Source organism: Cervus elaphus, chromosome 7 (genome assembly GCF_910594005.1).
Source record: "Cervus elaphus chromosome 7, mCerEla1.1, whole genome shotgun sequence".
NCBI lineage: Eukaryota > Metazoa > Chordata > Mammalia > Artiodactyla > Cervidae > Cervus > Cervus elaphus.
In genome coordinates this window covers 29,362,931-29,375,923 of record NC_057821.1, presented here as the reverse complement: position 1 = coordinate 29,375,923, position 12,993 = coordinate 29,362,931, and the positions used below count along the sequence as shown (strand labels likewise).

General features: G+C 46.7%; 1 protein-coding gene across 1 annotated transcript; it reads left to right on the top strand.

Moving 5' to 3' along the window:
- The first annotated feature begins 347 nt into the window (after positions 1 to 347).
- TRIM15 (tripartite motif containing 15) lies at positions 348 to 11,372 on the top strand. The gene is made up of 8 exons (XM_043908775.1): positions 348 to 384; positions 558 to 988; positions 2,786 to 2,881; positions 6,061 to 6,291; positions 7,030 to 7,052; positions 8,298 to 8,413; positions 8,794 to 8,826; positions 9,833 to 11,372. Exons 2-8 carry the CDS (start codon positions 620 to 622, stop codon positions 10,348 to 10,350), a joined length of 1,386 nt encoding a protein of 461 aa, XP_043764710.1. The 5' UTR covers positions 348 to 384; positions 558 to 619; the 3' UTR covers positions 10,351 to 11,372.
- The last annotated feature ends 1,621 nt before the right edge of the window (positions 11,373 to 12,993 follow it).

The following is a 12,993-nucleotide window of genomic DNA, read 5'->3' as shown; positions in this document are numbered from 1 at the left end:
AGTTTAGGAAAGACCAGCCAGAGTCAAGGAGGTGAGACAGGGAAGGGGGGCAGAAGAGGGGACCTGGTGAGAGATCATCACACCTGCAGCATTGAGCAGAGCCCCCGGAACAATGTCCCAGAAGTGAGCACTCCCACTCCGGCTGGACTTTGCCGCTGTGTGCACACCTCAGAGCCAGAAGTTTATGGCTCCCACCTGCTCAGCCGGACAGGAAGCAAGGTCTCCTCCCCAACTCTCCCCACCCCACAGTGGTCAAGGGAAGGATTCCAGGAAACCCCATCTCCCTGTGACCTCATGGGGTGCGCTATATTCCCCACCCCAGGGGCGGGAAGGACTAGGACGAGGGGAGAAGGCGCTGCCAGGGCCGCTGTCAGGGAATGCTGGGTAACTCGAGGTGCCCTGGAGTTTGAACCCACTCAGCTGATAAGTGGTGGCCGGGACTCTGGGAAGCACAGGAGGTGGAGCCCGGTGGCTTCTCTGTCCGGACACCCCTGCTTCCCCTCTCTCAGCCTCCCATTCCTTTCCTCTGTGACTCATGTAAAGTGATTCAATTTCAGGGAAAGAGGTTCATGTGGACTGAGGCAGAGGCCTGAGAGGACGGGCTGGGGAAGACACCGTGATGCCCTTGACCCCCTCCCACAAAGGGGCTGCCTGTTCCAAGTGCAAAGGGCCCCTGGAGGATGCAGTGACCACCGCCTGCGGACACACCTTCTGCCGGCTGTGCCTTCCTCCGCCCTCCCAGATGGGGGCCCAGCCCTCTGGCAGGGTCCTGCTCTGTGCCCTCTGCGAGGAGAAGGAGCCGAGCGAGACCCTCCTGGTCCCCATGCCCCTGGGCCCTCTCGGGGAGACTTACTGCGAGGAGCACGGCGAGAAGATCTACTTCTTCTGCGAGAACGACGCTGAGTTCCTCTGCGTGTTCTGCCGGGAGGGTCCCTCCCACCAGGCCCACGTCGTGGGCTTCCTGGACGAGGCCATCCAGCCTTACCGGGTAAGAGGCGTGGGGTCAGCTCGGGCCATCTGGGGCAGGACAGTGTCCTGAGGTGGTGAAGGGGACGGAGCCGAGAGCTCCAGGAAGAGTCATGGCTGGATATGGCCATGGTCCCTATCAGGAGACCAACCAAGGCTGCTGGGGCCTGGGGCAGCCCCAGGCTTGGTGGGATGTGGTTCCTTCCACTTGGATGTGTGGCTGTTCATAGTCTTGGAGAACTTCAGCTCCAGCCCTGAGGGGACCCCACAGTGATGGAGCACAGAGCATTGTAGCCACGGCTTCACTGGGAAGGAAAGAGAGAAGCTGTCCTCCTGCAGGTCATGGGCAGGGTGGCCTTGGTCTCCCCGGATCCAGATTGGGTATGGGATCTAGCGGCCCTGGCGGCTGGGGCTCAGAGGGAAGGCAGGATGGGGAGGGAATCCTACAAGCGCTGCTCTTCTTTTCAAGAATCGGGGTGTGGCAGTACAGTAGTCCCTCTGGTCCTGGGACACTATCCACTCCTATCTGTTCCTCAGGTCCCTCTTGTCACCCAGTCACCAGGCCTGGAAGTGGCCTCCCTGGAAGCATCTCTCATCTTTCCTGTGGCATTATCCCCACAACCACCACGGAATCCAGGCTGTCCCCGTCTGTCACAGAGGCTCCATCAAGGGCCCTGTCTGCGCTCTCACCTTTCCGGTCACCCTCCAGTCTGCTGCGAGGCAGAGCCTCCCAAATCACAAAGCCCATCATGTCGCTCCCCTGCTCACAACCGTCCTGTAGATCCTGTTTCTGTGTCTGAAGAAAGCCCGTGCCGTTAGCATTCAAGGCCACTTGCATTCAGGATCCTGCCTTTATCTGCCAGCCGCCTTCTCCAGGCACAATGTGTCCAGACAGACTGACCATTCTGTACCTGCTGTTTGTGTGAATTAACACTCTTTCCTGCTTCTAATACTTTTCAGTAGTTTCTTCTTCTTGGAAAGCTTTCCACTCCCCCTACTCTTTTTTTTCCCCCCTTAGTGTTTTGGGTTTTTTTTTCTATTGCGGTGTAGCCAACTAACAATGTTGTGATAGTTTCAGTTGAACAGTGAAGGGACTCAGCCATACACATACATGTATCCAGTCTTCCCCAAACTCCCCTCCCATCCAGACCGCCACATAACATTGAGCAGGGTTCCGTGTGCTATACAGCAGGTCCTTGCTGGTTATCCATTTTAAATATAGCAGTGTGTACCTGTCGATCCCAAACTCCCTAACTATCCCCTCACCCCACCCTTCCCCCTGCCAGCAACTGTAAGTACACTCTCTAAGTCTGCTTCACTCTTTTTTTTTAAAGCAATTTTACCAAATTTTAAGTGTACAGTTCAGAGGCATTAAATACTTTCCTCCCCTTCTCTTACCTAACTGAAAACTTGTCTTTCATGGCCCATTGTAACTGGTAGCTGCTTTCTACAACCTCCCCTTGTCCCTGCAGGCAGAACTGTCCCCTCTGCTGTGCACCCATCTCACGTGTACACACCTCAATTATTGCATTTGTCTGTATTTCATTCACTTGCGACAAACTCCATCTCTACATGGTGGTCTTTTTTTTTTTTTTTTTCAATTTTTGAGCTGAGCAGCACGGCTTGTGGGATCTTAGTTGCCCAACCGGGGATCAAACTCAGGAACCGGGCAGTGAGAGCCAAGTCCCAGCCACTAGACCAGCAGGAAAGTCCTGATGGTGGTCTTATACAGGCAACAACTGGGTCTTTTTTTACCATTGACTTCTTCAGTCAAATTGTGAACTAAGCCACCTCTTTCTGCCCATTCTTCTCTCTGCAGGACCGTCTCAGGAGTCGGCTAGAAGCTCTGAGCACAGAGAGAGATGAGATTGACGACATGAAGAGCCGGGAAGACCAGAAGCTCCAAGTGCTCCTGGTAAAGGCCATGTCCCCATAGGCTGTCTTCTCCTTTGGGGATTTTCTTTTCTCATTTTTTGTTCATTCTCAACTCTGTTAATTTTCATCTCAGTTTTCACAGAGATTTCTATTTGGTTGTTTTCCAAATACAGTTTTCCAGTTCTTTTTTTTTTTTCTTCTCCTCCATATTAAGTTTTTTCCTATTTTTCCCATGTCTTTAAACCTTATTGTTAGTATCTGAAGGTTACGTGATGTTTAATTTCTTTTAACACTTCATCCTGGTAACTTATTTCTTTTTTTTTTTTTTTGGTAACTTATTTTCTTGTGAGCTTTCCTGTGGTTCTCACATTTGGGGGTCCCACATCTGGGGTGGCTCCAGTCAGCACCTTTATTTGTTTATTCCAAGGGGGCAGGGTGGGGGACGATCCACGCGGGAGTGAGGGCCATGTGATCAGTCAGTATCTGGATGGAGCCCTGGCCTCTCAGCTTGATCGCTCTTCTGGATCCTGCTCTTAATAACTTCTGGTCCTGAGAAGTTACCCAAGTTTCCCATCAGCTCCATCAGGCATTTTAAGGATTCTTGTAACCAACCTTTGAGAATTTTTTGTTGTCTGCATTAAACAGCTTCTGGGAATAAGTATAATTTTGTTCTAAATCAACAAATATCCACCTAGCATCCACGAATAAAATATCTCACAGAGACATTTGTGGCAGAACAGCATCTCATAAGAAATCCTGATTTTCTTCATTTAGAACACCCCACCCCATATAGCATATAATAACATTATTTGTAGAGCGTAATTATTTTCTCTATATTTATTTTTGGCTGCCCTGGGTCTTCATTGCTGTGTGCGGGTTTTCCCTAGTTGCAGTGATCGGGGGCTGCTCTCTAGTTTCAGTGTGTGAACTCCTCTTTGCAGTGGCTTCTCTTGTTGTGGAGCATGGGCTTAGTTGCACTGTGGCATGTAGGATCCTCCCCAACCAGGGACTGAACCCATGTCCCCTGCATTGGCAGGCAGACTTCCAACCACTGGACCACCAGGGAAGCCCTGTAATTATTTTCTTATACCTGAAAGTGTTTTTATGGGTTGCACAAATTTCTGATGTGATAATCCTCCACGTTAATGAATAAAGCATGTACATGGCCTGAATTACTGTTTTTCTTTTCTGTATTTAAAGGGTGCATTTTCTCCTTCCACCCCAGCTTTTATTAAGGTATACTTGAGAAATAAAAATGCATATGCTTAAGGTATGCAACATGATGTTTTGACCAATGTATACACTGTTTCCTGTAACATTAAGATAGTTTTGGTAGAAGTAGGTGATTTATCTCTAGTCTCAATGCTTCCTCCTTAGCACTCCTTTGACTCTGCAAAAGTATTATCGGTTTGGATTTGCTATTTAATCCAGTAGCTATTTAAAATGATCCTAAATTCAATTTTCTTGCAGCTATTTAGTACTTATTGCATGCATGCATGCTAAGTCACTTCACTTGTGTCTGACTCTGTGTGACCCCATGGAGCCCACCAGGCTCCCCTGTCCACAGGATTCTCCAGGCAAGAATACTGGAGTGGGTTGCCATTTCCTTCTCCTATAGAACTTATTATCTATATATTAACTGATATTTTTATTATCACTCCCAGTGCTGAGAAAATATGACCTATAGGATTTCTGCTGTAGGATTTCATTAAGCTAATGATACATTTTTAGGCCTAAAACCTTGCAATATTAAAATACTATTCTCTAGTACTTGAAAATTATGTCCATATAAGTGCTCAAAAATGCTTCTCATAAGTCTACCTGACTAGTCAAACTTTAGAATAAAGTTATTTAACACTTTGTGTTTATTTGTTTTTAAAACTTACTCTATTTAAACAAAAAAAGTTTACCCATTTCTCCCACTTGGAAATCCCCATTTAGGGGTTTTCTTAGCAGACTCTGGGGCAGCTTGTTGTCTGGTGTCCACTGTCTGGCTAGGAAGAATGGGCAGACTGTTCTTATTCACCTCCCTGACTTGCCTCTGCCTCTGCCTCTGCAGAAGGGCATTTAGGGGTCAAGGTTGAGGAATCCCCGAATATCAGAGCTGGAAGTGGTTCTGACGTCTTCTAATCCAAGATCCACCTTGCCAGCCATTATGTTTCAGAGCAGAAAATTGATGTCCAGAAAAGTGATGCTCCCAAGGCCACATGGCAAAGTACAAGTTCATGATGAAATGACTAAAACCTGGTTCTCTTAACCCTTAATCCATTGCTCTTCCCATTACAGTCTGTCTACCTGAAAGCATTGCCTTCATATAGGAAGCTTGGGGCCAGAAAATATATACCAGTGTCTGTATGCTAGGACTGATCACAAGGCTGACCCCGAGGACAGTGGGCTGATGGTGTGGGGGCTGATGGTGTGGCGATATCTAGCTCCCTCCCATCTCTTTTCTTGTGCTACAAAGTTCTCCAGGAGGAAATCCACACTGTGGGAATCTCTGACCAAGGAGAGAGAGCTTGGGGATGGGAAGATCTCCAGCATCCCTGAACTCCCATCAAAACATGCCCTGTAGTTAGCGACCTCGGTGGTTAAGACCAACGCCACACCGTTCTTCTGTCATACAGTGCGTGCATGTTCAGTCATGGACACGACCCCATGAACTGTAGCCCACCAGGCTCCTCTGTTCATGGGATTTTCACAGCAAGAATACTGGAGTGGGTTGCCATTCCCTTCTCCAGGGGATCTTCCCAACCCAAGGATCGAACCTGTGTCTCCTGTGTCTCCTGCGTTGCAGGTGGATTCTTTAGCGCTTGAGCCATCGGGGAAGCCCTCTCTTCTCATAAGCTGTGCTCTAATCACAGCCTCCTCTAGCTTCAGTTGCTCTCTAAGAGATCATCTCCACCTGACTCTAGAGATGGTATGGGAGGGTTAGGATGATATTGCAGTTGTGGAAGGATGTTTGAAAATCTTGGCTCTGAGAGCATGATGTGCATTATTATTAGAATCTCTAGGTGAGATGAGAGCATGATTCTCATCCTTGGAAACTTTATCCTGACACCTACCTACTTGTATTAATACCATAATGTTATTTGGGAGGATGAATCTTGGAACTACTTATTCTCTGTCCCTTTTAATCAACAGTAAGTATACAGATGAGGCTCCGGGAACCCAGCATTATGAGTTTCTCCCTAACCATGCCTGTGTTTCTACCCCTTGCAGGCTCAGATTGAAAGCAAGAAGCAGCAGGTGGAAGGGGCTTTTGAGAGGCTGCAGCAGGAGCTGGGGGAACAGCAGCGCCTCCTGCTGGCCAGGCTGACGGAGCTGGAGCAGCAGATATGGAAGGAGAGGGAGGAGTATCTCTCCAAACTCTCTGAGGAAGTGGCCCGGCTGGGAGCCCAGGTCAAGGAGCTGGAGGAGAAGTGTCAGCAGCCAGCAAGTGAGCTTCTGCAAGTGAGAGACACCCCACAAGCTCGTGGGATAGGAGAGGGAGCCCACAGGAAGGGGGGCTGGAAGATGCTGAGAGAGACAGGAAAGGGAAGCGGAGATGATGTGTGATGAGAGGGACTAATGGTTATTGGAAGCCCAGGGAGGTTACAGAGATGAAGTCCCAGAACGGCTGGATGACTTTCCCATGTCACACATGGTGGTCATGCCAAAGGCTATGGAGTCTGATGGTCTTGGGCTTCAGTGTCAGCTCTGCCAGCTGTGTGACACTGGCAAATCTCATAACATCTCTAAACATGGGGAGATAATAGTACCCCCCTCATGGGGTTGTTGCAAAGGCCATAAAAAATTTTTTTTCAGGCAAAATGCTTACCATAGTCCCTGGCTCACTCAAAGGACTCAGGAAAACACTGCCTGTTGTAATTATCACTGTATTATCCTGTTTCATATCTTCTGGCTGGTAACTAAAGGCCTGGTCCCTGCTCTCCACCATCTCCTAATGGTTGGAGGCAGACCACACTCCTAGGATGAGGCTGAGACAGAGGAACCAGCTAATGAAGTGACAACACAGTCCCATGTGGGTAAGGAAGCATGATGTAAATGAACAGTCTATGAGCAGGTGATTAAACAGATCAGCTCTCTGGAGGGGAGAGTTTTGAGCTGACATGAAAAGGAAGAAAGGATGTACAGAAGCCCTGATGGGAAGGATGTATGGAAACTAAGTGCATTTTTTTTCTTTTGTAGGATGTCAGAGTCAACCAGAGCAGGTAGGGCCCACTTTCCCTGCTCTGTGCTTGACAGTGGGACTGAAGGGGGAGAGGCACGCATTGTGGGACTGAAGCTGCAGGTCCTACACCTTGCCCCTACAGGTGGTTACACGGAGAAGCAAAAGCACTTTCATAGACACACTCTGTCATCCTCTCACACATAAACAGCCCCAATTTACTCAGGTCTGTATGCTAAGGTTCCTTTTTAAACTAGTACTGGGGACACATTTTTTCCCCCCTTAGAAGCGAAGTTATTAATAATAATCATGGGGAATTCCCCGGCATAGAACTCCATGCTCTCACTGTCTAGGGCCCGGGTTCAATGGCTGATAGGGAAACTAAAATCCCACAAGCCGTGTGGCATGGCCAAAATAATAATAATTTTAAAAATTAAATAATAATTTTGTTGAACTAATCCAGGAACATCTTATTTAATTCCTGAAATTATTAGTGTTTGAATCAGTATTTAACACCATGTAAAATGTCAAGGAGAAATATTTAGTACAGAATATGAAAAGCACAAAACTTGGGAAGACCAGTCTATTCTTTCAATCATTTTTCCCACTCAACTTGAGACACAGTGACTAGGGAAGAGTTCTCATATATCATTGCCCATGTGTGTGTAGGGGGGCTGAACTCAGGTGCCCATGAATCAGGAAGTTCTCTAAACATACTTCCAAAGAATGTCGGAGATTTAGATCTAGAAGAGTTTTTCTGAGGTCTTCAGGTCTGATGAAGACGCTAAGACCTAGAGGAGAAGTGCTTGTCAGTCACACAGAGACTGACAAGCAAAGACTGAGCTGGAACCAGCATTGAGGGCTTTCTCACTGAAGTATAGGATTTCTTTCACCTCAATTTTTCCCTCCCTCCTCAACCCCTTTCTCTTTGTACCAAATATCATGCAAACTAGATTGGTTAAGGCTGTTTTTCAAATGGCACTGTACCGCCCTCTAGAGGCTAATAGGGGCAGTGATCTTTTCTCTTTTGGTCCCTAGGGGTACATTCTCTTAAAGCACCTGTATCTAATTCTTGAGGAGTGGTTACCATTAGTTTCTCTTAGGTCTAGCTGAAACACTTCTTGCTTCAGTAGCTACACATTTTCAGCAAAGATAAGTGATGCCACTCAATCTAATTATTCACCACAGATGCCAAGATTCTTGAGTCTGATTTTAGCCTTATTGAGTCTGGATGACCCAAACATTATTTTTGGAATTAGAACCTAACTGGTTACTAACTTGTCTGCAGGTGTGAGATGAAGACTTTTGTGAGTCCAGAGGCCATTTCTCCTGACCTTGTCAAAAAGATCCGTGATCTCCACAGGAAAATACTCACCCTCCCAGAGATGATGAGGGCTTTCTCTGGTAAGCGAGAGGGGACAGCAACTTCCCCCATTCCCATCAGTTTCCCATCTGCCTACCATGAAGCTCCATCTTCACCTTCCCAACCTGGCTCAAGACGTCTCCCATCCCTTAAGGCTTCCCTTAGTGATCCTACTCTGCCCAGAGAGACCATTCCTTTGAGCATCCCCTCTCCCCAAGGATGGGCACGGCAGAGTCAGGAAGGTGAGGACGTCATCTCTTTCACAGCAGAAGCCACCTTTCTCCTGTCCCTGTCCTCACATTGTTCCCAGGACACACTGCCCTTATTTATTTGAAATAACTAATAAATCCTATAAGTCTAATAATAATAAGGCCTATAAGAAATAATAAGTCACAGATCTTTCTGTTCTTGCTTTCCTCAGAAAATCTGGTGCATCATCTGGAAACAGAATCAGGTAAACACTTGGGGGCTTTGGGAGCCGTTCTTTCATTTAACCCTTCGTGGATTCATCTGTTCAGTCCAAGACAGAAGGACAGAGCAATTAAACATATGAACTCTAGAGCCTGGATGTTTGGGTTCTCTGTTCTAGCTTTTGCTAGTTCTGAGACACTGGCAGGTCATTAAGCCTCTTTGTCCCACAGTTTTATCTGTAAAATAGAAAATATAATAGTACCCATCCCATAAGTAGTTGAAGGTAAATGAATTTGTGTGTGAAAAATCTTAGTATAATACCTGGCACATAGTAAGTGCTCAATTAATGTTAGATGACACATACATATTATTTATTTAAAATACTTATCAAATGCTTGGTCTTTTTACCGAAACTTGTGCTAGACTCTTTATTGACCTGGACAAATATTGTAACAATTCTTTAAATAGCATTTACTTTTAAGCTTCCCTGGTGATTCAGATGGCAAAGAATTCGCCTGCAATGCAGGAGACCCGGATTCAATCCCTGGGATGGGAAGATCCCCTGGAGAAAGGAATGGGAACCCACTCCAGTATTCTTGCCTGGAGAATTCCATGGACAGAGGAGCCTGGTGGGCTGCAATCCACGGGGTCACAAAGAGTCAGACACAACTTTTAAATTGTTGTTTCATTTAGAAAATATTTCCAAAAGCATCACCTTATTCTGCTTCTCAAATTTAACTTGCAGAAAACTCAACTGGGGGGTCTTACTAAAATGCAGATTCTGATGCAGTAGGTCTGGCTTGGGGCCCAAGATTCTGGATTTCTAACAAGCTCCCAGGCAAGTGGATGGTCCTGATTCATGGACCCCACTTTGAGAAGCAAAGCCTTGCAGCGCTCCTTGCTGGTCAGGTATAGATGTCATCCTCTGCCTCCTGGAACAAAACTGAGGTTCTGAGACGCAGGACAATGACAGGCTGCACAAGGCGGATGCTCTTTGTGCCTCACACTCACAGCCTCCAGTTCTGATGTGCACGCCTTCCTCCTAATAGGGGTCGTCACTCTGGACCCTCAGACAGCCAGCGGGAGCCTGGTCCTCTCCGAGGACAGGAAGTCTGTGAGGTACACCCGGCAGAAGCAGAACCTGCCCGACAGCCCCCTGCGCTTCGAGGGTCTCCCGATGGTGCTGGGGTCCCCCGGCTTCTCCTCGGGGCGCCATCGTTGGCAGGTGGAGGTGCAGCTGGGGGACGGCGGCGGATGCACCGTGGGGGTGGTCGGGGAGGAGGTGAGGAGGAAGGGGGAGCAAGGCCTGAGCGCCGAGGAGGGCGTCTGGGCGGTGGTCCTCTCCCACCAGCAGTGCTGGGCCAGCACCTCCCCGGAGACCGACCTGCCGCTGAGCGACATCCCGCGCCGCGTGGGCGTCGCCCTGGACTACGAGGCGGGGCGCGTGGCCCTGCTGGACGCCGACACCCAGGCGCCCATCTTCACCTTTACCGCCTCCTTCTCCGGCAAAGTCTTTCCCTTCTTCGCTGTCTGGAAAAAGGGTTCCTGCCTAACCTTAAAAGGCTGAAGCAGGCCGTCCGATGGACAGTGCGGCGCCCGGGGATCCCAGCGCCGACCCCTGGATGATTTGTTAGGACACGGGATTTCCGAGTCCCTATAGTTTTGTCATTTTTTTCATTTTATTTATCGTATGTCTTTCAACTCCCAGAAGTCCCTGGTCACCCCGCTGACGCTCCTGCCTTCTGTGCATCCCGGAGAGGAGAACCAGAGATAGGCAGGTTGCGACCAGGACAATCAAGTTGAGTAGTCAGTGGGTTTTGTGGGGGGAAAAAAAACCAAAATAAAATTTTTTTAAGTTTCAAAATAACCGTCATGGGAAAAGCCAGAACTGTGTGGAACTTGCATTAATGTATCCGGTTGACTGTTTTTATTTGGACATACACATGGAGATGATTCTACCTCTCCGATCCTAGAGTCTCTTCATCCAGCCCCAAGTGGACCCAGGTCCCCTTTCTTTCTGTTCCTTTCTCTTGTAGAGTATGTCCTAATAAAGTGTGCAACCCAACCAGACTCCCGCGTCTGGAGTGTCTAATCGGTGCTGATGGGGTGGACAGAAAGGCCAGTGGAATCTCTGTGACCAATACATATCCTGTCCCTTTTACTCAGGACTTGCCTGAGGGCAGGCTAGCCAGACTCCACTGTTCAATAAGAGGAGGCTTGTGTTCAGTTCCAACTCACCTCTTAAACATTTATTATTGTTACTGTTGTTATTGGGCACAGAATCTGACTACACATTCAAGTAAGTTCACAAAGTATGAATCTCTGTAAGAATGACGATGATTCACACACCACCACCATCACCACCTCCACTCTACTTTCTGATTCTAGCTCTCTTTCCTTTCAAGTTTAACACTTATTTTCCCATCCTCCCAGCCCAACCCTGGAAAAAAATCTACCTTCTTCCCCTATCAGGATCTCTCTAGTAGAAATCTATGTACAAGATTACCTTTTGTATCCTATGAGCCCTGTTCCTGAATATGGGGTCAGATATTTTCAAGATACTCCAAGTGCTTGTACCCTATGTGAACTGCATTACAAAACTGTAATATGAATCATTGCTATGTGAATAATTACCGCCAATTTTAGTAGATTAATATAAGTCCTTGATACAAAAGAAGCAAATCCGAGGTTCTTCTGTCATCACAGGCAGAACCACTCTGTGCATAAACCAGAAAAAAATCAAATTGTTTGATAGTTCAACCTAGTACTAGTAGTAGGGAAATATGAAAGCTGAGTTCTATTCATGGAGCCAAAGAATGAATTCTGCTAACTCGCAAACACTCACGCAGGCAAAGTTTATTTTAGAAGTTAGAGATACAAAGCCCTCAGTATAGACACTGAGAGGGGTGAAAAGCCCCCAAAAGGCAGAGATTACAGTAGTTTTGTATCTTTACTAGTATTGATCTGTACATTTTTGGTTGGCTCATGACTTTAATATACGTCATTTTTGACCAATTGTTTAAATGTCTCAATGTCCAGTTTGTCAATTTATGGTTTTCTTGGAGCCCTCAGTTTCTCAGTTTCTCCAGACGTTGCAACGCCATCCCTTGACACTTTCTCAAGACCCCAGATCTTTAGTTAGGGGCCAGATGTCTGTTTAGGAGCTAATTGTAGCTAATTGTCTACCTGGAGTTTTTCTCTTTGATAAACTGCTGCTGCTGCTGCTAAGTCGCTTCAGTTGTGTCCGACTCTGTGCGACCCCATAGATGGCAGCCCACCAGGCTCTACCATCCCTTGATAAACTGGACAGCAGTTAATGATTGTCTTGTCCTGGGTCTGAATGTTTTATGACCCTTCAGATCAGGGTGGCATTCCTCTGAATGCCTGGAAATTGAGTGAGATGCTTACTTGAGAAGAGAAAAGTTGAATTGAATAAAAATGAATTGAGGTCTCAAAATCTTACACTGTCTAGCAATTTCTGCCTCAGTCGTATTACTTGATGTTTATTATAAAAGTAGTATCAATATATACTCCTGGTTTTTTAAAAAAGATTCAAACATTTCCAGAGAGTGAAAAGTCCCACTCTCCTCCTCACCTCCTCTTATCACGTCTCATGAAACCCTGGTTAAACATTTTGTGATACTGCCAGTTTTGTAGACAAGTGTATTTAACTTTTTTAAATGAATTTATGAGATTATGCCATAAATGCTCTTTGTAATCCCCCTCTCAAAGAAAAATGATATGCAACAAATGCCTCATTGCAACACTTGTCACATATTACCCAAATCAAAAGTTATTTTTCAAAAATACATATCTTCCTTTGAACCTTTTGACAAAACTGAAATACAGAGGACTTATTTTGTTTTTCTCATTCCATGGCTGAGAAAACTGGCACAAGTGAAAGGAACTGTCTGACAGGCTTCTCAGCTGGTCTTTGTAACCTGCAGGAAGTGGAATCCTCAGTTCCTGGTCCTCAGTGCCTCAGTCCAGTGACCTGACGAAGAAGCTCAGACTTTCCAGACAGGTCGATGGGGCTTTGTTTCTTTTCCTCTGTCCTGAACTAGTGTTTTAGACAGATGAGACTTTTTTTGGTTGGGTATGAAATAGAAAAAACAAATGAACGACTTACACTGTATTTCCAGGCCTCTAGTACTTCTCATTTTAAGGTGGACCAGCAGACAGAAGGCTGTGGAAATGCACATGTGGAGGT

Bases quoted from the DNA above. Each gene is read 5' to 3' on its own strand.
- TRIM15 (XM_043908775.1), top strand. From the start codon at position 620: ATGCCCTTGACCCCCTCCCACAAAGGGGCTGCCTGTTCCAAGTGCAAA. The intron at 8,414-8,793 runs GTAAGCGAGAGG...TGCTTTCCTCAG, and splicing joins GATGATGAGGGCTTTCTCTG to AAAATCTGGTGCATCATCTG. The intron at 8,827-9,832 runs GTAAACACTTGG...TCCTCCTAATAG, and splicing joins TCATCTGGAAACAGAATCAG to GGGTCGTCACTCTGGACCCT.